Source organism: Apostichopus japonicus, chromosome 9 (genome assembly GCF_037975245.1).
Source record: "Apostichopus japonicus isolate 1M-3 chromosome 9, ASM3797524v1, whole genome shotgun sequence".
Lineage (NCBI taxonomy): Eukaryota > Metazoa > Echinodermata > Holothuroidea > Aspidochirotida > Stichopodidae > Apostichopus > Apostichopus japonicus.
Window position 1 is genome coordinate 27,969,305 of NC_092569.1, and position 23,137 is coordinate 27,992,441.

At 37.1% G+C, this 23,137-nt stretch overlaps 2 protein-coding genes across 3 annotated transcripts in view; one reads left to right on the forward strand and one right to left on the reverse strand.

The window, feature by feature from the left end:
* LOC139974369 (fibrinogen-like protein A) overlaps nucleotides 1–23,137 on the reverse strand; it is a 132,133-nt gene that overhangs the window by 2,348 nt on the left and 106,648 nt on the right. The window lies entirely within an intron of this gene.
* The window catches only part of LOC139973206 (transmembrane 9 superfamily member 4-like), a 33,099-nt gene continuing 10,963 nt past the window's right edge, over nucleotides 1,002–23,137 (forward strand). Inside the window, exons 1-12 of one of the 2 annotated variants that reach the window (XM_071979720.1) lie at nucleotides 1,002–1,160; nucleotides 2,847–2,960; nucleotides 3,514–3,663; nucleotides 6,282–6,394; nucleotides 14,929–15,031; nucleotides 15,566–15,624; nucleotides 17,317–17,462; nucleotides 18,487–18,636; nucleotides 20,002–20,072; nucleotides 20,674–20,806; nucleotides 21,984–22,065; nucleotides 22,729–22,804. In XM_071979720.1, the coding sequence (XP_071835821.1) occupies nucleotides 1,158–1,160; nucleotides 2,847–2,960; nucleotides 3,514–3,663; nucleotides 6,282–6,394; nucleotides 14,929–15,031; nucleotides 15,566–15,624; nucleotides 17,317–17,462; nucleotides 18,487–18,636; nucleotides 20,002–20,072; nucleotides 20,674–20,806; nucleotides 21,984–22,065; nucleotides 22,729–22,804 (1,200 nt within the window). In that variant the 5' untranslated portion in view covers nucleotides 1,002–1,157. The remainder of the gene's footprint in view (nucleotides 1,161–2,846; nucleotides 2,961–3,513; nucleotides 3,664–6,281; nucleotides 6,395–14,928; nucleotides 15,032–15,565; nucleotides 15,625–17,316; nucleotides 17,463–18,486; nucleotides 18,637–20,001; nucleotides 20,073–20,673; nucleotides 20,807–21,983; nucleotides 22,066–22,728; nucleotides 22,805–23,137) is intronic. The other variant, XM_071979721.1, reaches the window with a different exon arrangement.

Consider the following 23,137-nt stretch of genomic DNA (forward strand, 5'->3'; position numbering starts at 1 on the left):
CGAAGGGCACTTAGCAGAAATTCGATTGGACTGATGCAGCCTGATATTTAGTACCCTTTATAACTGTTATTGTATTATCTTATTTGCGTATACACATCACTCCATCAACGCCACCACCCCCCCCCCCCCCCCTCAAGGAAACAATGCATATTAGCACTGCAATATCTAATGTGCAAATTGGGAAACAAGGAAAAAGACAAAATGAGGTGAAATCATTATAAAGTCCAAGTCCCTGCACAAGCGATCGATACATGCATGAAAGCAAATGAAATATGTCAAAATACTGAAAGAAAAATAATTTTCTATGTGTTTTTCAATGGTTAAACTGATATTATTATGATCATTATTATTGTAACGACTTTGCCAATAATTCTAACCAATTTGGAAGGGTTATAACACGGCAAATGATTGTATGTTATTGGCATGAGATGTAATAACCAACGCATGCCTATATGATATGCACGTTAACGTGCTAAACGCGCGCGTAGCGCGCGAAAAATTTTGGTAATATTTTTCGGGCAAGTCGTTACAGCTTCCCCAATTCAAATTGGGCTCCTACGCCTGTGGCAGTAAATATTTAAAAATTCCCGAAATATTTCATTCGACGTGGGTTTCGCTTTGTTAACTCTTTTTTTTTATTTAGAAATTTTTTGGTAGAAAAAGGGCACATTTTTAACCTGAGGTAAAGTGGGGGCACGTGCCCCTGTGCCCCCCCCCCCCCGGTTCCGCCGCCCTTGGTAACATAAAAAATCTAAACACACTGAGAAACCTCAAATTCTGTACGTTGCTTTCCCTCTATTTCTCCCATGTTTTTGATAAAATTCCCATTGATTTCGCACGTTGGAAGAAAAAACCACAGCCCTCTGAAGTTGAGGGGTGAAATTTACCAAGGCTGCTGTAATCTTCATGCCATACCATTTGCGTTTCCGGAAGGTTTACACTTTGTGGAAGTCGTTCGCTTGAGTAGATTCCGATCATGACGTCATGGTTTACATAGACCCGAATAGGCCTGATTGCATAGCGGCTTCCACGTCGCGTACATTATCCAAAGCGTAGTGTGTAGCCGTGAGTTGCCACATAGCAAGACCTCAGTCGTGCTTTATATCGCTGTTTACAGACATTTGCAAAGGCATACGTTAGCAACGAATTTTGTAAAGATGGTGAGCATATATTGCGTGGTAGTTAAATCGGAAAAATATATTTTACAGTAAAGTATTTATTAGACCTAGGGAACGTTAAGCTGATTCTTTTAGCCTATCGCGCCTTTATCATTACCTAGTATGTTGTCAGACGTATGATAATATGCATTTGTCTAGCCTAATGTTATGTTTTCAACTGCACTGCTATACGTATACGACTTCTAAGCAGCGCATAGGCAATGACCGTGTTAGTGTCAATACATGCCAACTTCTCCAGAAGGGAGTAAGGTCGTGATCAAGGCCTAAAATTTAAGTTAGGCAAGACCACATTATCCTACTCCGGTTAGGCATTCAGTTGGTTAATGGATTTTGCAATTTGAACATAAATATGATAGAAACCTAGCAAATGAATGGCCATACCCTAAGCGCTAATTAAGTTGGAAACTTAAGCTAGGTTTAACTCAACACTGATCAGAAGTAGCCTAAATTAGGCCATACCAGCTACAGTACCTAACTCTTGTTAGGCCTAACTTATGGCTAGACCCTGGCTAAGTTAGTAGATTACCTGAGTAGTTCCATGAAGTTCAACACATTCATCTATTTTCCTCATGAATTTGTCATCTCACAGTAAACCCAAGGCTTGCAACACTAATACCAATAGAGTCATTGAGCCTTAACTTCTGATGGTAGGCCTAGATAACCTACAATCCAGTGCAATTTTACCCCCTTTTTAAGTCCCTCTGACATATGTGAATATTTGAATGATTAATTGGATTGCAACGAAGAACCATGAAATATTTTGCCTGCTAAAGTTACATAGTATAGTTGTCATACAGTAGCATCAAGTCTCCGATTTTCCGTAGCATTATTCCATTCATTTGAAAGGGATGTGAAGTGTCAGAATAATTTGAAAACGACAAGCATTTTGCTTTTTCTGTAAAGTACCCCTAGATAAATTGAACAATCCAACTGATGGAAATGAGAGACATGATCCTTAGTGTCAAATTATGCTCAGAGGTGTTTTTCCGACACCCAGAAATATATCGTTTGTTGACCAGAAATCTGGATTGGATACATGTACAGTAGTCTAGCCAACCTTGATTTATAAAAGTAAATCATAGATGTGTGCGTAACAGCTGAGATTGGTTATGCTCAGTTGGCAAGGAAATTGATAACTTTAGATTAACTTTTAGGCCTAATATAAGGTGATCACAAGAAGTACTTTGTAAACACCCTTTTGTAATATAAGTCTACACAGACAACACCTATTCATGGTATTAAACACAATACTTAATTATTTTGCATGTTTGACTACCAATCCACAATGTCAACAGCTTTTACATGTTGCATTTCCAAAAAACTTAAAAAGTTCTTAAATTGTGCTGTTTTTGTCGTTCTGGAATTTTGATCTTAAGTTGAAGATATATCAGCAGTGTCCTCTCTGTTGAGTTGCAAACACATATGTTTATTTAGTCTTGTTTTGTTGAGAGTACATGATTAAAAGAGACAGTTCTCATAACTGCTACTTAGTGATGACCGTCGGTAACCATGATTCTAGGTTAAGCAAGCCCGGGCTTACATAGGGCTGATATGGATTAGGGACTAGTTGTACATTTAGGTATTTTAGCTATTTACACTAAGCTTTGGCTTCACTAATTTTATGTACAGAAAATGATCACAGTTCATATTGTTCTTTCTATCTCTCAGGAGAAGTTGCTTCTTCTAGCTACTTTCGTCTCCCTGCTGATCGATACATCGGCCTTTTATATTCCTGGAGTTGCTCCTGTCGAGTTTAAAGAAAATGATCCTGTGGACATAAAGGTAACGTAATCTTTCAAAAGCACCACCTCGAGTCTAATCTTATGTTTTCTTAGATTGAATTGTTTTATCTGCCTGTTGGTAGAAGGGTACCACAGTATGTTCATGCTTTGAACCTGTCATGATTTGATCCAAACCAAAATGCCTAAGAGTTGGGATGAGTTGTTGCAGTGTAAAGTTTAAAGTTTATAAAAGAAATGGAACAAACCCCACCAACAAGATGCAAGTGTCATTATTTCATCCTGCATCCTGCATTATTTCATCCCCCAAAGAATAGTGGGAGAGATGTATGATAAGTACTGCTTAAACACGAACTACAATGTATGTGCACACCCTAAGATTCCGGTTATCTTTGAGAGAAGATTTTATACATCAGTTAAACTGTCTAAAAGTTTTTAGATGTTAACATTTCATACCTTCAAATGCAGTCCCTTAATAAGAAGAATTTTTGTGTAAAACGTTTTATCAGTTGTTTACGTAGACTCAACGAGGGTTTTTAAGCAATTGATTGATTGAAAGGATTCAGGAATTTTTGCCTTTTTTGTCTTTTCATCAGGGTGTTAAAATGACCAGCACCAAAACTCAGCTACCGTATGAGTTCTATTCCATCCCGATGTGTGAACCGCCGAAGGACGAAATAGAGCACAGATTAGAAAACCTTGGAGAGGTCCTCAGAGGGGACAGAATTGTTAACACTCTATATAAGGTAAGATGGTTACAAAGAAGCAACAGGGCACAGGGTAGGTGACTTTTGTACATGTTTGTACATGTATCTAGCTTAAACAAGGTACGTCCCTTATATATCTTCAAATCACTTAGATGATGCTATGCTTGTAACTGTAGTATTGTGGACTAAAGAAAGGCTAAGGGATTAATGAAATGCTGAATTCAAAACAGCTGGCATGAGTTGCCTTGGCATGCTATGGCATTCAGCAGTAGTGAGGACTTGAGTACGTATAACACCTTGATGTCAATGACTTGAACATTGGGCAGTTAGCATACTGTGCAAGTTCTTTATCTGAGAGGACTGTTTCCTTTGATCTGGAGATGTTACACTCTGCCAGCTGTGAAATTCAGCACAATGTCATTGGAATCCGCCGATGTTATCAACTGTTGTTAACTTTCATTTCACTTCGAATCAGAGAATTTGACAGATTTACCCATAAATCAGAAAGTATATTGAGACCAACTGTAGCTGAGAGACCTACTGTATAATCATACAAAACTACCAATTATGATGCCCCTTATGGAAACTTTACCATGTAGTCATACAACCAGTAGCAGTGGATAGTTTGTCAAATTTTAAAGTGTGCTAGCAAGTCTCTCAATTTGGTTTTCACAAAAGTGAAGTAAAATGATGATGATGTTACTCTTACAAAGTCATTTCCAAATCATCATTATGAAAAGTCACTGGTCTTGTGTTTAGCATACTTAAAAATCAGCTAAACTGGTTTTTGTACAATGTAAAGAATGAACAAAATATTGCCATGTTATTCTTTCAAGAGATTCCTGATTGCAATTAGTTTATTGGCATTCAAACTAAAGAATTTGTTTAACTCAGTTAAAGCAGCATTTTGCGTTGGGTCGCTTTTTCCACCTTTTTAACATGTGCATCGATTTTTTTACATGTATCAATCATAAAACAGCAAACTAAGATACCATCCAAGTTTCATCCTGCCAAGAGCGTTAATTAGCAAGTAATTAACGATTTATATCGATAACGAGTAAAAGTGTCCTCGACAAAGTTTTCATATCTCCAAATCCACTAGTTTGAATTCCACCAATCAGTGAATAGTATGTTTATTCATGAGCATTTTGCGTTTGGTCGCCGTTTTCTACTTTTTTGACATGTCCATCAAGTTTTTTACATACATCAAATCACAAAACAGCAAATTAAGATATTAGCCAAGTTTTTCCCTGCCAAAAACGTTAATTTGCGAGTATTCCACAAACAAAATTAAATCGCATTCAGTTCCCAAACCCACTAGTTTGAATTCAACCAATCAGAGATGCAGGTTTAGTTATGAGCCGTTGCTAAAAATAGATTCAAGACTTTGCGTTGGTACAACTCCCTGGTACATTTGCCATATAGACTGTACACAAATCAAGCGTGGTGTTATATTACGTATCTGTCAATGACGTTCGTAGTGTTTAAATATTCATATTATGGGCGAGGTTTATTGGGTTCCCAACGGAAAATATCTTGGAGAACAACACAGTTGAAAGTTGCAATTTTTTTGACTTTTATGCCACCATTTGAAGTAAAATATAAATAGATAAGCTAGTTATGTATGTCGTTATGGCATAGTGGAGTCAGTGAGTTTGAGAAATACCATAGTCGAGGACGCAAAATGCTGCTTTAAGGTCATGCCAGTAAATACCAGATCTTTCACTCCACTCTTTGTCAAGTAAACTGCGCTGTAGTAGGTATCGGTAGGGCACCATGATCTACGGAGATGCTGCTACGGAGATTGCTGATGACTTCCTCAAACATTTGCAAAAGCTACTGTAGAATAGTAGGATTAAGAAAAAATTCATTCAACAATGCATAAACAATTTGGCAGACTTTCCCAAGACTTAGGTGCATCATAATTGAACCCAGCATGCTCATGTAACTGTAATATTTTACCAAACTCAGTTAAACTTGTGTTTACATTATCCAGCTCTTTCACAAGGGTAAAAGGTCATGTCTGAAATAAAATTAAATAAATTAAAGAAAATATTGCTAAGTACTCTGAGATACTCTTGCATTGAGTAGGACAATGAATTGCAAGGAAAACAAATTTTCCAACAAATTTGCAACTGGCTTAGCACTTTCTCTTTGTCTGGTAAAAATTGTGTTTAACTGTAGATGTTCTATCATGCAAATGGCCAAAGGGAAAAGAAGAGAGAAAAGAAGGGAGAAAAATGAACTTGGGTCATCAAAATATGAGTACTGACTGTAGTCGATGTAGATGCAAAGAAAATGAAGCATCTAGGTGAATGCTACAAGAACATGATATGGTGAAACAGCTGATGGATGGAGGAGGTGGGTGTTGAAGGGGTGGCTGGTGTAGGGGTCGGTGGGTGGCAAATGAGCTTCAAGGACAATTGATATGGTCAACAAGGGATCCGGAGGGAAGATTAAGGAGGTATGGAAGTTCCAAATGAACATGTGCAAAAAGACTAGTATTATAGTCTAATTTGCATATAACCTTGAATTAAAGAAATTGGATCAACATGTATGTATATATGCATAGATATATATATTTATATGTTATGAAGATTTGGAAGATCTGAGACAGTGTTCTTATCATTTATTTCTGTGACAAAATTTCTTCTTAGATTCAGATGAAAGCAGGAATTGAGTGTCAAAGATTATGCGAGCCATTGAAATTAGATGGCAAGTCAACAAGCAAACTGATACAGAGGATCAAGGAGGAGTATTACGTGCATCTGTAAGTATTAAAGCTGAGTTATTCAATATAGCTGAGTGATTGAAAATCTAAATTCTAAAGACAATCGCATAAAAGAAAAGTGGGCCTGTAACGGCTGTGAATAATAACCAAGAAGAAATGGCAAACGGTATAGATTATAAACTCTGGGCTCACACAGCTGTATTATCTACTGAATAGTATTATATACTGTCCTATCCATAAGAGGAGTACAAAGTTAGATGGAATCTCAAGTATTTCGTTGCACTAGGGTAGTCAAATACAATGGTTAGATACAAGTGTAGTACTACGAGTGGGATCAGCATCAACATGGATACAAGAACACTCTTCCTTGTTATGAGTACAGGTACGGGTCTTGAAAGCAAGAGTAAAAATTAATCTTGTCCTGGTATCTGTACTAGATTTCAGAAATACCCATAGTTTCAAGTACTAATCCATAAGGACACATTATTACAAACTTATTGATCAGCACTGTGAAGTAAGCTGTTACAATTGGCTGATCTGTGCTCGACTTGTGTTGTTCTTTGACTCGAGTCCTCTAGTAGTCTAGTAGTGACAGGCCAAGTGTCAGGCTTCATAACAGAGTGTGAGTTGGGTGTTCTTTTTTCTTCTTTTTTCTTCTTTTTTCTTCTTTTTTCTTCTCGGTTTTTTGATCCGTTTATCTTCAATGTGATCAGAAATTTGCTTATGATTTGTATATTACACGGATTCACAAACTTCGCGAGTACATGTACAAATTTATAGCAAAACAGATTAGGTAAAATGAAACAGAATCGAAAGAAGCCTATTTGAATAAATCAGGACATAATGAAAAGGTGTGCCACGGCTCCACAAAAGTAACTTTACAGTATGTTCTTGATATGTAAGTTCTTAAATAGTTGAACCTTTCAATACTAATTATGGATTTGAATTTAAAGATAAACTCATCAGTTATTGGGTTCATTTCTTTTGCACTCATAAATATAGTATTTCATATGAAGTATGAGAAACTTTGTACCGTAGGGATGTCCTCTCCCGTTGTTGTAACCAAAGAGGATATCCTGCTTGAGAGTTGGGTGTTCTGGTGCTGCACAGACAGCCCAGGCCATGTCCTTGAAAAACGGACTGGACTCCCCAAAGTATGGATGGAAGTATCACAAACCAGTCTGTCACGTCACTTCTGTTTTTCACTTAAAAAAAAACACAGCTGCAAAGAATGAATTTGTAAGGATGACAAATAAAACTAGAGATGACAAAGATCACCCACTACATGGGCCACTTAATTGTCTGTTGGTGAAAGCTACCAGGAATCTTAGGAACCCTCATATCTTGCCAAAATATAGAATTCAACTTTGTAAGAACTCTTCCATCTACCGTGCTGCAATATACATTCAATTTGGTAATTTGGAACCTGTCATTTAAGTTTACTAATTGTTTCACCTAGTTCTAGTAATGTATATAGTTAAAACGCTTTCTTGATGTGCAATCTTTTGAATATCTTATCTATCACGGTTTTCATATTCTTTAATTGTTTCACCTAGTTCTAGTAATGTACATAGTTTTAACGCTTTCTTGTTGTGCAATCTTTTGAACATCTTATCTATCACGGTTTTCATATTCTTTAATTGTTTCATCTAGTTCTAGTAATGTATATAGTTAAAACGCTTTCTTGTTGTGCAATCATTTGAACATCTTATCTATCATGGTTTTCATATTTATTTATTTTTAGTTTGACATGTGTACTCCTTTTTATAAATGAAATGAAATGAAACTTCTAAGGTCGAGTCGAATCGTTGCTAGTTTTGCTGACTTGATTCACTCTATTATTTCTGTGAGGAAGCATGATTGAACTTGCATGAATCTGCAGTCGCTTTTAAAGACTTGAATTATGACTTTGTGCAATGCTGGCACATACTGTACACGCATACAAACACGCATGCACAGACTGTCAAGTAATCATTCAAGCAGAATGATCTCAAGGCTATTCCTACGCATGTGCTGCTTTCCACCTAGGTAGGTAGGGTACCACGTGTGCTGAACTATACTAACCGTATCTGAACAGCTACAGAAAGGGCTCGCCTTGATGGTACAGTGCCCCTTTGCCAGTTAAATGTATTCAGTGATATCATCAGAATATAGTCTATTCAGTAGTACTATAGTACTTTTGTTATTCTGAATTTCATTAGCCAGCCATATTTGCAAAGCAGTCCAGCTCGCCTTATTTGCAATAATTCAATGGTAACAGGTGGACGCAGGTGGATACGGCTCGTTGAATTTGGCACTTGTTGAATTTGGCAAAGAATACAAATAGGGAAGAAAGAAGGTTATTTTTTGTATGATTATAGATATGAATCTGAGAGAAATGGGTACAAGTATACAACTGAAATACTTAACTACTGTAGAGCTATCTTACATCAGAAACAAATGTTTAAAAAAATTGTCAATTCAGAGAAGATGCTGTTAGCAAACTGCTTATCTACTTCAAGAAGCCTGTGTAGGTAAATATGTCAAAGTTTATAGAGGTCAAGCCCTCATACTTTTACATTTTATGCATCAAGACATTTGGTTGAATGGAATGGTACAAACAAGCTCTTTCGATGAGAAACTTTTACGATACTTGTTGCATTAATAGTACATTTATTTATTTTATGATTAATTTTTATTTTAACATTAAAGGGTAACCCAGTTAGCGAAAAGCTAATCTCCTCCGAGGCCCTGAAATACAAAAGCTAAGAGTAGAATAAACATAAAATAATCATAATAAGAACAATAACAATACAAACATGAATCAAAAGATGGCAATGGAAAAGGAAAAATTACATTCAAAATTGACAACGGTATAAAATGTAACATGGAACAATCAATGAAATGAAATTATGAGCATATATAAGCAATTGGTTCAAGCCCTGGATAAAACGTTTCAAGGTATTTTAAGGAGTTGGCATTCTTACACTCCTTTGATAACACATTCCGCTCCTTAGCAGCAACATATGAAAATGTTTCCTGATGATACTGGGTATAACCACCCTCTAAGAATAAATTATTAATTATAAATAATAAATTAAGAGATGTATTGATGGTGATCCTCCTGTGATGTAAAAGAAATTGGCCCAGAAAACAAAATTTTTATCACTTCCAGGGCGATTAGCCATACGGAACTTTCTTCCAACTGGCTTATATAACCTGAAAACTAAAAGCTTGTACTACACAAATCAACTACTGTTCTAAAGAATTTTGGAAATGAAAGCACCATTTTTCATCTAAGCCCTCTTATAAATGTAAATAAAGATCTCTCAAAGGACTTCCCTTAGACGGTAGACCCTCTCTCGGATGTAAACTAGCCCATATTTGTGCACTCCCCCTCCCCCCTCTTCATTCTAAACTTGCCTAGGGGCTTGATCTCTACAGTATCTTAACATGTGTCTTAGTCAATGCTGTGGGGGTCACTTGATATTGTACTGCCTACAAAAGTGTACTCTTTTCCTGAGTTCCAACAACACTACAGGTTTTTCTGTAACATTTCATGGATTTGGGGGTGGAACACACCTAGCTCTCTCAATATCTTGAAAGGGATGATGCTGGATATATTCTATTGTGTGTAAAGAATCTCAAGAGCTTAGACAAAGCTAACTTTAAAAAAACCAACCCATCTGCTTTCAGGGGATCATCTGTGTTATGTAAATTAAGTCCTTTTAAATTGTTTTTTTACAACTGTAGTAACTTACAGATCAATGTGTTACAGTACATGAGCACAGATCCTGTTTGTACACTAAGTCTGTATACAGACTTAGTAGTAGCCTTTCTGTATTCACTGTATATATGTATATAGTGTACAGTGCTCTATTGAGGATGTGCTGTGACATGTAAACCAACCATATATTGTTTAGTTAACAACAACAATCAAAATAATTTGCTCAGCTTTGTATACATTGCACAGACTTAATTGAAGTGGTTTTCTTCACAAGTTTGAACTTCACAGTATTTGGAAAATTTAAATGCTTGCTAAACGTGACGTGTACAGTAGAGTACGGACTGGCTCTTACAGTCATTTTCAGTGTTCATCAACATGCATTCCTTCACAAACTGTACAGTATAGATTACAGTACAGACTGGCTCTTACAGCCAGTTTCAGTGTTCATCAACATGCCTACCTTCACAAACTGTACAGTATATAGAGTACAGTACAGACTAGCTCTTACAGTCAGTTTCAGTGTTCATCAACATGCCTACCTTCACAAACTGTACAGTATATAGGGTACAGTACAGACTGGCTCTTACAGTCAGTTTCAGTGTTCATCAACATGCATTCCTTCACAAACTGTACAGTATATAGATTACAGTACAGACTGGCTCTTACAGCCAGTTTCAGTGTTCATCAACATGCCTACCTTCACAAACTGTACAGTATATAGAGTAGAGTACAGACTGGCTCTTACAGTCATTTTCAATGTTCATCAACATGCCTACCTTCACAAACTGTACAGTATATAGAGTACAGTACAGACTGGCTCTTACAGTCAGTTTCAGTGTTCATCAACATGCCTACCTTCAAAAACTGTACAGTATATAGAGTACAGTACAGACTGGCTCTTACAGTCATTTTCAGTGTTCATCAACATGCATACCATCACAAACTGTACAGTATATAGAGTACAGTACAGACTGGCTCTTACAGTCATTTTCAATGTTCATCAACATGCCTACCTTCACAAACTGTACAGTATATAGAGTAGAGTACAGACTGGCTCTTACAGTCATTTTCAATGTTCATCAACATGCATTCCTTCACAAACTGTACAGTATATAGAGTACAGTACAGACTGGCTCGTACAGTCATTTTCAGTGTTCATCAACATGCATTCCTTCACAAACTGTACAGTATATAGAGTACAGTACAGACTGGCTCTTACAGTCATTTTCAGTGTTCATCAACATGCCTACCTTCACAAACTGTACAGTATATAGAGTACAGTACAGACTGGCTCTTACAGTCATTTTCAGTGTTCATCAACATGCATACCATCACAAACTGTACAGTATATAGAGTACAGTACAGACTGGCTCTTACAGTCATTTTCAATGTTCATCAACATGCCTACCTTCACAAACTGTACAGTATATAGAGTAGAGTACAGACTGGCTCTTACAGTCATTTTCAATGTTCATCAACATGCATACCTTCACAAACTGTACAGTATATAGAGTAGAGTACAGACTGGCTCGTACAGTCATTTTCAGTGTTCATCAACATGCCTACCTTCACAAACTGTACAGTATATAGAGTAGAGTACAGACTGGCTCGTACAGTCATTTTCAATGTTCATCAACATGCATTCCTTCACAAACTGTACAGTATATAGAGTAGAGTACAGACTGGCTCTTACAGTCATTTTCAACAACATGCATACCTTCACAAACTGCCACATTTTTGACGATTTTGGCACCCAAGTGCGGCACACGATATCACCATTTCTAGTGATACATATCAACTTTATGATTTTAGTTATGTCAAAGATGTAGTGTTTGTATTACCCGCCGGTACTTCTAGCCTTACAAAGCAAATCGCTTCTAGTAGTATGAGTGGCTTCAGTATAAGTCGCATGATGTCATTCTCTGTACTTCAAGCTCTATGCTTCAAGGTCATTCAATTCAATACTGTGCAGATTTCAATGTCATACTATTAATAATTTTAATAATAATTTTAATAATATTATTAATGTAATAATTAAACAATTAGTTGCAATGTACTGCCTGCTTCTGTTTTGATTCTCTTAATTAAGTGATATCTAGGACAAATCCAAGAGCTCTAGTACTATCTGATGAAGTCAGATTTTAGATTTCATTGGAATAGTGCATAAATTTTAAAGCTGGATCAACTGAAGATTTCAATTTTCATTATTTGTGTTTGAAAACTTCCCATATATATTCCATGAATTACAGTTTGCTTACTTGCATAATAACAGTAAATATCAGTATGACATCTGAGACATTTCAAATTTGATCTACCAGCCAGCATCATGAAACCAATTGAATATTTGTTATTTCGAGAATATGTACACCCTTTCTTCCAGCAATTATGAAAACATGTTGACTTTTGTTGAATAAATAATTACAGTATGCTAATTTGGTAGATTCCATACCAATGTCCCATAAGTCTCAATTTGGGTATGATTGTTTAGGTTAGGGGTAGACAACAATGCTTTTTTAGATATTCTGTAAAGTTCTAATTTATTCGGTTACTCAACAAATCCTCCCAACTTTTTTTATTTTTTATAATAATGCTCCTAACTATTTTACAACAAATTATATAAGCAAATTAAAAAATGTGACTTACTGTACAGAACAAAACGTGACGTACTGTACATGACAAATATTGACCATTAACCTGTACTGTTAAATAGACAGGTGCTTCAATGGTGATTTCTGGTGGAAACCATTTTCTTTTTTTGATTATATAAATGGATACTTCTTCAGCTGTGTTGTGCACTGTTTAAATTGATTTTGTTTATAGACTGTACAGAATCTGATAAAATCTTTACATGCCTGAAAAGCCAAAGGTAAACGTCATAAGAAATAAATTATCCACTGATTACCAATCTAGATGTGGATGAACTATCCAGGAACCAAATTGTAGAGTGCCAGTAACTAATGCTCCCATCTCAGCATCTAAATCCAGGAGCAACATAAAATGAGGAAGACTTCAAGGATGTTGAATCTAGATTTTGTTCCTAAATATTACGGTAAACTCTAACTCTGCACCCATAGTAGATGTACAGTACAGTAGCTACAGTATGTAGTTCAGATGATGATTGGAAAGTTTTTCCACCTCAATTTTGTGAGTTTCATGAAGGAAGAATTTTTCAAGGATTTGTTGGTTTCAGCGTTATTGATGTTTTTTTTTTATACTGAGTGTTGAATAGATTGTATATTTGTACAGTGTATCATGTTCCAGTGGGATGCTAGAGACTTCCAAGGACATTGTTTCACCTAAATTAGGTTTTAGTAAAGTAGTACATACAGTGTGAATATCAGCACGTATAGGTCGCTATGTGGAAGCATTTCCTGGTGGATCTTTTACCTTGAAGCACGCACCTACCTAGTTTTGCCAAACACAGAGCTATAATTTATTACATGCAGTACAGTTTGTGGATGTTTAAGTATATGTGTACATGTAGATTTATGGAGATTTTTTTTGTTTTATCAGTGGTGTTGTCAAGTGCTGCACCTTAATTACTTTATATTTTTTATGATATTATGCAACATAGTACTTACAGGTTAAATGTACTTGAACTTGTACTCATACCAATGCTTTTGTTGTACTCAAAGTTCTCAAACCAAGGAGAATTCTACTTCCCGTACTCATACCCATGCTGTTGTACTTTTACTCAAACCAAGGGGAATTCTACTTGTACTCATACTGTACCCATGCTGTTGTACAGTACTTGTACTCATACCAAGGAGAAGTCTACTTGTACTCATACCCATGCTGTTGTACTTCTACTCATACCAAGGGGAATTCTACTTGTACTCATACCCATGCTGTTGTACTTCTACTCATACCAAGAAGAATTCTACTTGAACTCATACCCATGCTGTTGTACTCATACCAAGGAGAATTCTACTTGTACTCATACCCATGCTGTTGTACAATTGTACTCATTCCAAGAGGAATTCTACTTGTACTCTTACCCATGATGGTATTCTGCACAGAACAATACAGCCATTGATCAAACAGTCCCACTGTTCTGTTACTGTGCACAGTCACTCTCCCGTGAGATGACCTCTATTACACACGCCTTGCATTTAGTGAAAGCCATGGAAGCTGGATATTTACACATAGACTATATACCAAAGTGATACATTTACATAACCATAAAACCAGGTCATGGAAACTCTACAAATATCATTTACTATCAACACCTGGATAGTTTAAGTGTACCAATGGTAAACTAATGGTAGAGACTGATACAGTACACATGTGCATGCCATTCATACAAAGCAAATTGTAGTGCATAGCCTTGCATGGTAACAATATTTTTGCTGTGATGCATTAAGAAAAACTTAACAAATTTACTTTTTTTTATAATATATAATAACTTTTTTACTTTCACCAGGCATTTAACAGACACATATATAGATCTTTGAACAATGTTCATCTTAGAGTACATCGTATCAGAAAATTTGTACAGAAAGCAGGGAATTTTAAGTATTCTCATAGGGATGATTATAGTGCCTTTGAAATTGTCGGTGGACCGGAGTCAAGTTTTTCTTCATGAGCATGTACGTGTACATGAAGTTTTATTTAATATGACAAAGTTAAAAATTCACTGATGTAGTTGATACTGGTTTCACCATAAATCCCAGTAGAACTGAGAACCACATCCCACTTTTTCAGAGTAAGGGGGCCAGAAGAGGGGGGAGGGCAGGGGAGGGGGCCTCTGTCTTAGAAAATTCAATTTCATCCCTTGGCCGTGATTGGTTTGTGATATTGTGGTTTGTGTAACTTACAGAACTATTTCAAGTTCCTAAACCAATTAAGTTGGAATGATTTCTTTCAGGATTGCTGATAATTTACCAGTGGCTACAAAAGTGATGCAACGTGAAGGTGAGGAGATATATTTCCATGGTTACCAGCTTGGATCTCCTGCAACGGGTGGAAAGGTGAGCAATACAACATAAGTTTTTATTTACAGTAACACATCTATATCATCTGTGTGTATACATTTACTTATATACAGCATTTTTTTCGGGGGTAGGGGGGGGTAAGAAACCTGCAAGTTCAATTGGTAGCATACTCAACTGTTAAGCTAAAGATATTAATGATGTTAAAATGTAATCTGCTTTCTAAAGTTCACCGAAATCACACCATGAAATGGCGAAAGATTGACTCTTACAGGTTGCAAATGAAAGAGACAAAGAATATTTCATATCATTTTGGGGACACAATTTTTTTTTCTACATTGCATTTTGTACACTCAATAATTAGGAGTAGCCGCATGATTATAACCACATAGAACAGTTATTTAGATTGATGGTTAGCCACAAATTTGGTCAGTTAGGGTATGGACCTTAGATCAAAACCAAGCATGACCATACCATCACTATTCATGGTCCCCTTGACATCAGGGTGTGTGAACCCACTGTAGACTAATATTATCTATATTTCATTTTCATTTTTTTTCTTTTTCCCAACAGCCTGTGGTTAACAACCATCTGGAATTCACTTTTAGATACCACACAGTAACTGGTGATGGGTAAGACAATTCTCCTCTTTGCAAGTGTTTCATTGCGGTACTGTACTTAAGATCAAGGCAACCGTGTTAAGGAGAAAAGCTGCAGCAAGCTGCAATAGCCCCTGCAGCCAGGTTGATTCAATATCAAACAATAGAGATTATCTCAATAGAGATTATCTTAATAGAGATTATCTCTTTTGCAGCAAGCTGCAAAAGCCCCTGCAGTCAGGTTGATTCAATATTAAACATTAGAGATTATCTTGGATGACCGACATTGAGTACTACATGAAACTGCAGGGAACAAATGACTTTTGAAAATGAAGAAAAGCAAAGTCCTACGCAGCCTGGCTGTGGTGATGCTGCACTGGCTGCAGCCTTGTTAGCTCAGACTTTGGCATGTTGCCTAAATGCCCTTTAAAGAGGGGGTACATCAGAGCGAAATGCAGCCTAATGAAGGCTTAAGTGAATTCATTCATAATTGGATATCTCTCAAGAGCTTTTTTACCCATTCACTGCTTTATTAAGTCATACATACCTGCCAGAAATGTAGCAGTATAAGTCGCAAGGCCGAAGTAGAGGCAATTTTTCTGTTGTTTTTGTTTTTTAAATATATTTTCATAAATTGGTACACACCTTGGAAAGAAAAGTGTCTGTCTTGAAGCCACCAAATCATTGATGTAATCTGACAAACCTTGGTCAAATCTCAAGTAGTAAGCTGTGGTGTCCTTCGATGAGATAAATTCACTACTGTTTGATTATCAACTTTTACTAACGACAATGTGAGTCCTGCTGACCCATGTCTTAAATTTCCATTGCTAAGTACTGTTACAATGAGATTTTTAAAAGGCTTGGAAGGCTTTCTTAAAATAAAAATTGTTGCCTTTCTCAACATTTTTTAATCCTATGATTTGAAAGCTGGGAGCAGTAGCTCGCTGTATTCTAGTATTTCTGTAAAGCTATAAAATATAGTAAATTTGTGAATAAATGTCAAATAAGGGCATCTCATGTCTCATATTACTGTAGTGCATATCTTTGTAGGACTCACATCTAAAGTTGTCTTGCCATATTCATTGCCAGATTTCTTGTATTTTGATATTTCTGTTTTTTTTTAATGTTATATTTTTTTTCTTTTTGTTATCTTTGTAACATGCACGTAACATTAAGCTGGGGAATAATTTATCCAGTATCGCATCGCCAAAATGCTACAGTACATAAAAACCAGTCAAAACGCTGTACAATTCCAAATCTATGTTGAGCAGTTTATTAGATAGGAACCACCTTATTTTATATTTATAAGAGACCAAATTTAGAGCCTTCCAAGTTGCTATCTGCACAAAAGAGGTTGAAGACTTCTATATATAGTAGCTCCCTGAGTACCGACGTAGCTAGATAGTACTACTGTTGATACTAACTCACAAATAGTAAGTACTGTTGATACTAGCACACAAAGAGTAAGTACTGTTGATACTAACACACAACTAATAAGTACTGTTGATACTAACACACAAATAGTAAGTACTGTTGATACTAACACACAAATAATAAGTACTGTTGATACTAACACACAAATAGTAAGTACTGTTGATACTTACACACGAATAGTAAGTACTGTTGATACTAACACACACAAATAGTAAGTACTGTTGATACTAACACACAAATAGTAAGTACTGTTGATGAATGGGAATCTTACCAAGCCTCCTCAACCTTCAGTCTATTTTCCCCTAGAGGCAATCAGTACCGTATCGTTGGCTTTGAGGTGTTACCAAGGAGCATCAGTGCTGATTCTGTCACAGTGGAAGAAGGTGGAAAATGCAAGATCAAGGACCAACCATCACCCCAGGGCATTGATCCAAAAGGTAAGCATACATTCTATTGTAACCATGGGTCTCTTAGCCTGTTCATGTAATGCATTACACCCCAGGTTTACAAACCCTCTTGCTTGGTGGCCCTAATTTTCAGGTGCATGGGGGGGGGCTTGGTGGCCCTAATTTTCAGGTGCATGGGGGGGGGTGGTATCTGCATCGCCTGGAGATTTTGTTAGTGTGTATTTTGCAAACTGGTGTCATATTCAGGGTTTTAGTAGCTTGTAAAAGTCATGAAATTTGATTTTCATTTTCCAGGCCAGGAAAAGTCATGAAATTTGTAAAGACAGATAAAATCACTCATCACCGAAATGAAAATATACCGGTGAAAAGTACTTGAAATTGAAACCTTCAATCCATCGCCACAGCAACAGTGTAATTAAAGTACTACATTCCCTCTTCAAGACATGGCACACATGGATATTTTAGTTCCAGCTAACTGCGTCACAATTTCAGCGAATTATCAGATGGTTAGGCTAGATATCCCCCATGGCTTAGTGTGGTGTTAGGCTACCATGTGGTCGAAGATAGCAAATGCAATCGTTTAGTGATTAATCGATACACGATCACAGCCCTACTTTCGGTGTAAAGTAATGTGGCTACAAAGCCTAATCATTGTTGTGAAAAACTTCTTTTGGATGAATGTTAACATTTTCTTGTTATGAGATTTATGGTCATGAAAAGGCTATGGAAAAGTCATGGAATTTAATTTTCCTAATGGTGCAGGAACCCTGTAAATGAAAGGTCCCAGGGAGGATAAAATGCGTTGAGTTCGTCAATCAAATGCTTGTCAAAGTGTTGTCATGAGTGGAATTGGAATTCTAGCATATTATAGGTCCAATGCTCTTGAAGAAGGTATAAGAATGAAGTAAATGTTGATCGACAGAAGAAGCAGTTTATTTTGGATGTATCATGCTCACTCTACATTCTCAGACTAAAGATAGATATTTTGATAACTCCTGACTTTTGATTATGTTTTCTTTGTCTCTCTTTTTTCTTCCTTCGTCCACCCCCTTAGGGATGTCCTTGACGTATACCTACTCCGTAAACTGGGCACAAAGTGATGTCCCATGGGCTTCTCGGTGGGACTCGTACCTTAAGATGAGTGACGTCCAGATCCATTGGTTCTCCATCATCAACTCAATGGTCGTGGTCTTCTTCCTAGCCGGTGAGTCGTCTATTTAGTTACGCTCAATTTTAATTTGGCTCCGACTTAAAAATGAATAAAATAATATATGCAGACAGTTTCCTAAACTTAAAGCCAAACAACTTACATCGGGAGCTCCTTACCTTCTGGACAAATTACTTATTCTCACCAAAAAATAATAGCTCCAAAATATAATGTAGCTTGCCAAGGGCAGCCGGTCTAGCCAGCTCCATCTGGCTAGATCCAGTGCCTTAGACTGGTCATTCCTTTCCTGTGACTTGCACTGTTTAGAGCAAGTCAACATCTGAGGTTTTTTGTGCATGATTTTAGCACTCACTCTGCTCACTTGGTAGCCTGTTTCTCCTGATTTGGTGAGTTTGCTCCTTTTTAGTCCCTTGTGGACCCCCCCTCCTTCCTCCCCGAGTACGTCGAGGAACCAAGTGGGGATGATATGTCTGTCACGGTATCAATAATTTCAGACAAATAAAGCTTCAATTGCTTACAAAAATGGTACCCCAGCCTGAAAAACTAAATTGCACCGTTAAAAGGGATATAAAGGTAGCAGAAAATGCAAACAAATTTGAAGAGCGGAATTTTCTGTGCTGTTAGTTAAAAGCTGATAATTTAGTCCAAATATCTGAACTCAAAAATTATCCTAACTCAAAATATGATTGCTTGATCGTCACATATTTTGACTGGCTAAACCTGTTTTGCTCCAGGAAAATCAATCTCAGTAGATCGGTGGTCTTTGTGGTCATCAGAGCTGACGGTTCGCAAAAGTTTTTGCCGAGGCTGCTTACAGTTTCTTTTGTTGCATATATATTGTGCTGATTTATCCTTACAACCTGAGGTATTACAAATTTGCAACACAAGTGCACAGATGTAGTATTGCACTTGAGTACATGGAAGTCTGGTATCTCTTAGTGTATTGAAGAGAAAGATGGACTTGCTTTTAAAATGCAAGCTGTGAAATATTCCCAGTAATATATTACACCTGTTTATGGTATTTTGCCACAATGCTAGATACAAGTCAATTTATCATAGTATTTGAGACGCATAATATCTGATCCGTCTAACTAAATTTCTGGTCTTGTGTACCCCTAAGGGGTGCGTTAGGGCAGGGGGATCACCGAGGGGCTGCACAGGTCCATCGACCTTTGACTGACTTACATTCACTTCACTGTCAATATGGATCAAATCTGACAAAGCCATTTTGGGCAGAGAAACTTTCCCTTACCTCCATCCCATCCATGTAGGGACTAGGGTTATCAGAAAATTCTCTCCATGTCTAGGGGTCTGTTCAAATTCCTTCATCCATAGTTTGTACTTCCAAGTTGTGACTTTTGCTTTGGTATAACATAACCTTTTGTGGTTTTGATTTCACAGGAATATTAACCATGATCATGATAAGGACCCTGAGGAGGGATATAGCCAGATACAACAAGGACGAAGACATCGTAAGTTTGACTTTATTAGCTGCCAAGTTAACTGGCTAGCTTGGCTTTGGTCAGATAGAGGAATATTCTTGTGTCCCAGATAATTCAAAAGCATTAATTTCAAATGTTCTCTATCATATTAGACCTGCCTATAAGGTACTTAACCCTTCAGATGCTTATTTATATTAAAGTATTATTAATTTTCCCTCTCCCCTTCCCTTAATCCTCCCTACCCCCTTCCCTACCCCTTTCCCTTAATCCTCTCTTTGTCCCTCCACTGTTTATCTCCTACCTATCCTCTTCCCCTGTTGGTTTCTTTCTTTCTTCTCTCCATCCCTTGTCTACTAATCCCCTTACATCTATCTCATTGTGCTCACCATGCTCATTAACCTGTCTGTATTCTGTGTGTGTTTTTGTCCCTTCTGTTACTGTTACTTGTCATTTAGCCTTTGAAGAAGACTCCTGCTAGGATCGAAACGTCAGGCCAACTTACTTTTACACATATTATGAATCTTGACGAGCTAAACCCATCTTATGCCCTTGCCAGACATTTTCATGCGTGTGCATTTTATGAATTTTGATTCCATCTTCATTTGTTTCCCTCCCCCCCCCTGTCCAACAGGAGGAAACTCTTGAAGAGACTGGCTGGAAACTTGTCCATGGTGATGTATTCAGGCCACCACAGTACAGGACTTTCTTAGCAGCTATCATTGGTGCCGGCATCCAAATATTCTTCATGTCTCTTATTACCATTGGTGAGTAATTTTTTTTTTAAATTTCCAGGTAAATGTGGATAAGAGGTCTGTGTTAGTTGCCTTGTAAGGGTTCTAGGTTTGTTGTAATTGTTCATTTCATTTGCTTGGTAGGGAAGTTAGCTTGTCTCTCGCGGGGGGATATACTAGGAATGGGTGCTCGGAAATATCCATGCAGGATTAACTGCATGTGTCATAAGGCTGCAGGGTTTATTGATGTAGGCATGCACATTACCATTACATTTGATGTATGATCAATGGTAAGAAGACAGTAGAAGACACACAGGCATAGTAAAGGACATAGGTACTGTAATACCAACCATCACAGGCTAAGAAAATTAAGGCTATTTTGGGGCTACAGTAAATACCTTTTGCAAATGGCCAGTAGCAAAAAATAGGCAGTGGTATTTTCCTGCCAGTAGGCATTAAGAACATAAACAAACGGTAAGTCTGGTCAGTCAGAGAATGGGAATGATTCTGTAGTGAACACAAGCCCTTTATAAATGCTTATTTTCAACTAGTACTGAATGGATGCTCTCAAAAGCCCTGTACTGATATGCGCAGTAATTAAAGCAAATGCTATTGAGAACATACAGCTAACTAGTGATAGATTGTTTAGGCACTTGCATTTTGAAGCAAGTCGCAAAAAGTATGAAATTCTAGGCCCGCATCATCGTACTACTATCAAAAGTAATTCCTTAAAAAGGGCACACAGGCATGGCTCAGGACATAGATGCAATAATAAGGCTGTTGGGTTATGCTTTATTGACCTTTGAACCTTCGTCACTGTAGGTTTAGTCAAACCTAGCTTCTTTACAAGGATTTTAAAGAGATCGTGTAGAATAGAACAGAAGATCTATTGTGGGTCGATGTATTGCAATCTTGATTGTATGTCAGTCTTGTCAAAATGCTACCATCATCTACACATCTGTCCAAAAATTAGCAAGTAGCATTCTTGTTAACTTTTTTTTTGGGGGGGGGGGGAAAGATGTATAATTTTGTCAATTGTCAGGTTTTTGATTTAATAGAAGGAAGGCTAGCACCAATTAAAATATTTCTTTCCTTTCATTTTTTTCTTTCCTTTCATTTTTTTCATTTGTTTCTATTTAAAAAAGAAAAAATCCATTTTATGATTTTGTTTTAACTTATTACTTTATGTCTGTGTTTCTTTTTTGTCTAGCTATGGCCATGTTTGGAATGCTTTCACCAAGTAGGAGAGGAGCCATGTTGAGTGCCTCATTATTTCTGTTTGTCTTTATGGGGTAAGTGATCCAGAGAAATTGTGCTTGTAAAGACAGTTATGATTACAAACCAGTTTTCAGATAGATCAAATTGCTCACAATAGATGTCCAAGAAACTGTGTTGTGCAATCACAAATTCATCAGTCAGACATGGTTTTAAAATATGGGAAAGATTGTTTGATCTATTGTAATTGGTTAATAGAGCAACTTTGTATATCTGTGGTCAAGTCCTGGCAAGGTGAGACAAACCGCTTTGTGGACACAGGTGTGTTTAGGGACGTGAACCTCTTCACGCTGCTCCTTGGGAGAGGTAACTGTAATTGTAACGGGAGAGGTAATTTATGGCAAACCGATAATAAAAGCCTGAGATGATGATAAACAAGGTGATCTGGCCAAAATATAAAGTAACTTTTCAATAGATGGAAACAGTAGAAGACTTACAACTAAAGAGTATACTGGAGACTGACGGGGAGAGGAATGCATGAGGTCAGTCAAGGAACCTAGCACCACCACATACCTAGAATATGCCTCGTAAACTAATACCCTCTCTGTGACTGTGCAGTAACTACATGCTTTTGTAAGCTTACATCTTACTGATCCTCAGTAAACCTGACTGTGCAGAGTCGTGTTAGCATGATTAGCATTCAAGGTGGCTAATTATAAATTCTCGTTTCTGATTTGCAGTGTGTTTGCAGGGTATTTCGCTGGCCGTCTCTACAAGACCATGAAAGGAACCATGTGGAAAGGAGCTGGTCTTATGGTAAATATATGCATATCTTACAATGCTTAATATTGTTAATTCTGCAAAGAGAAACCTAACCCTATTGTGTTGTCATAGTTACATAATCACAATCTGCAGCCTGTGAGAAGTTTTGAAAACCCTATTAATGCGGCCCAACACACCTCATACTGGAACAAAGCTTTTATCCAACTATAAAACCAATGAATTTTGCTGAGTGGCCAAAGGAAGACATGAAACCTATATACATTGGGGTGTTTCTTTTTTTTAAGTTCTGCCTGTGATATGTTACTTCAACATAACATTTGTACAATGCACATGTGCAGGACTTTTATTACCCATAAAATGTAAACA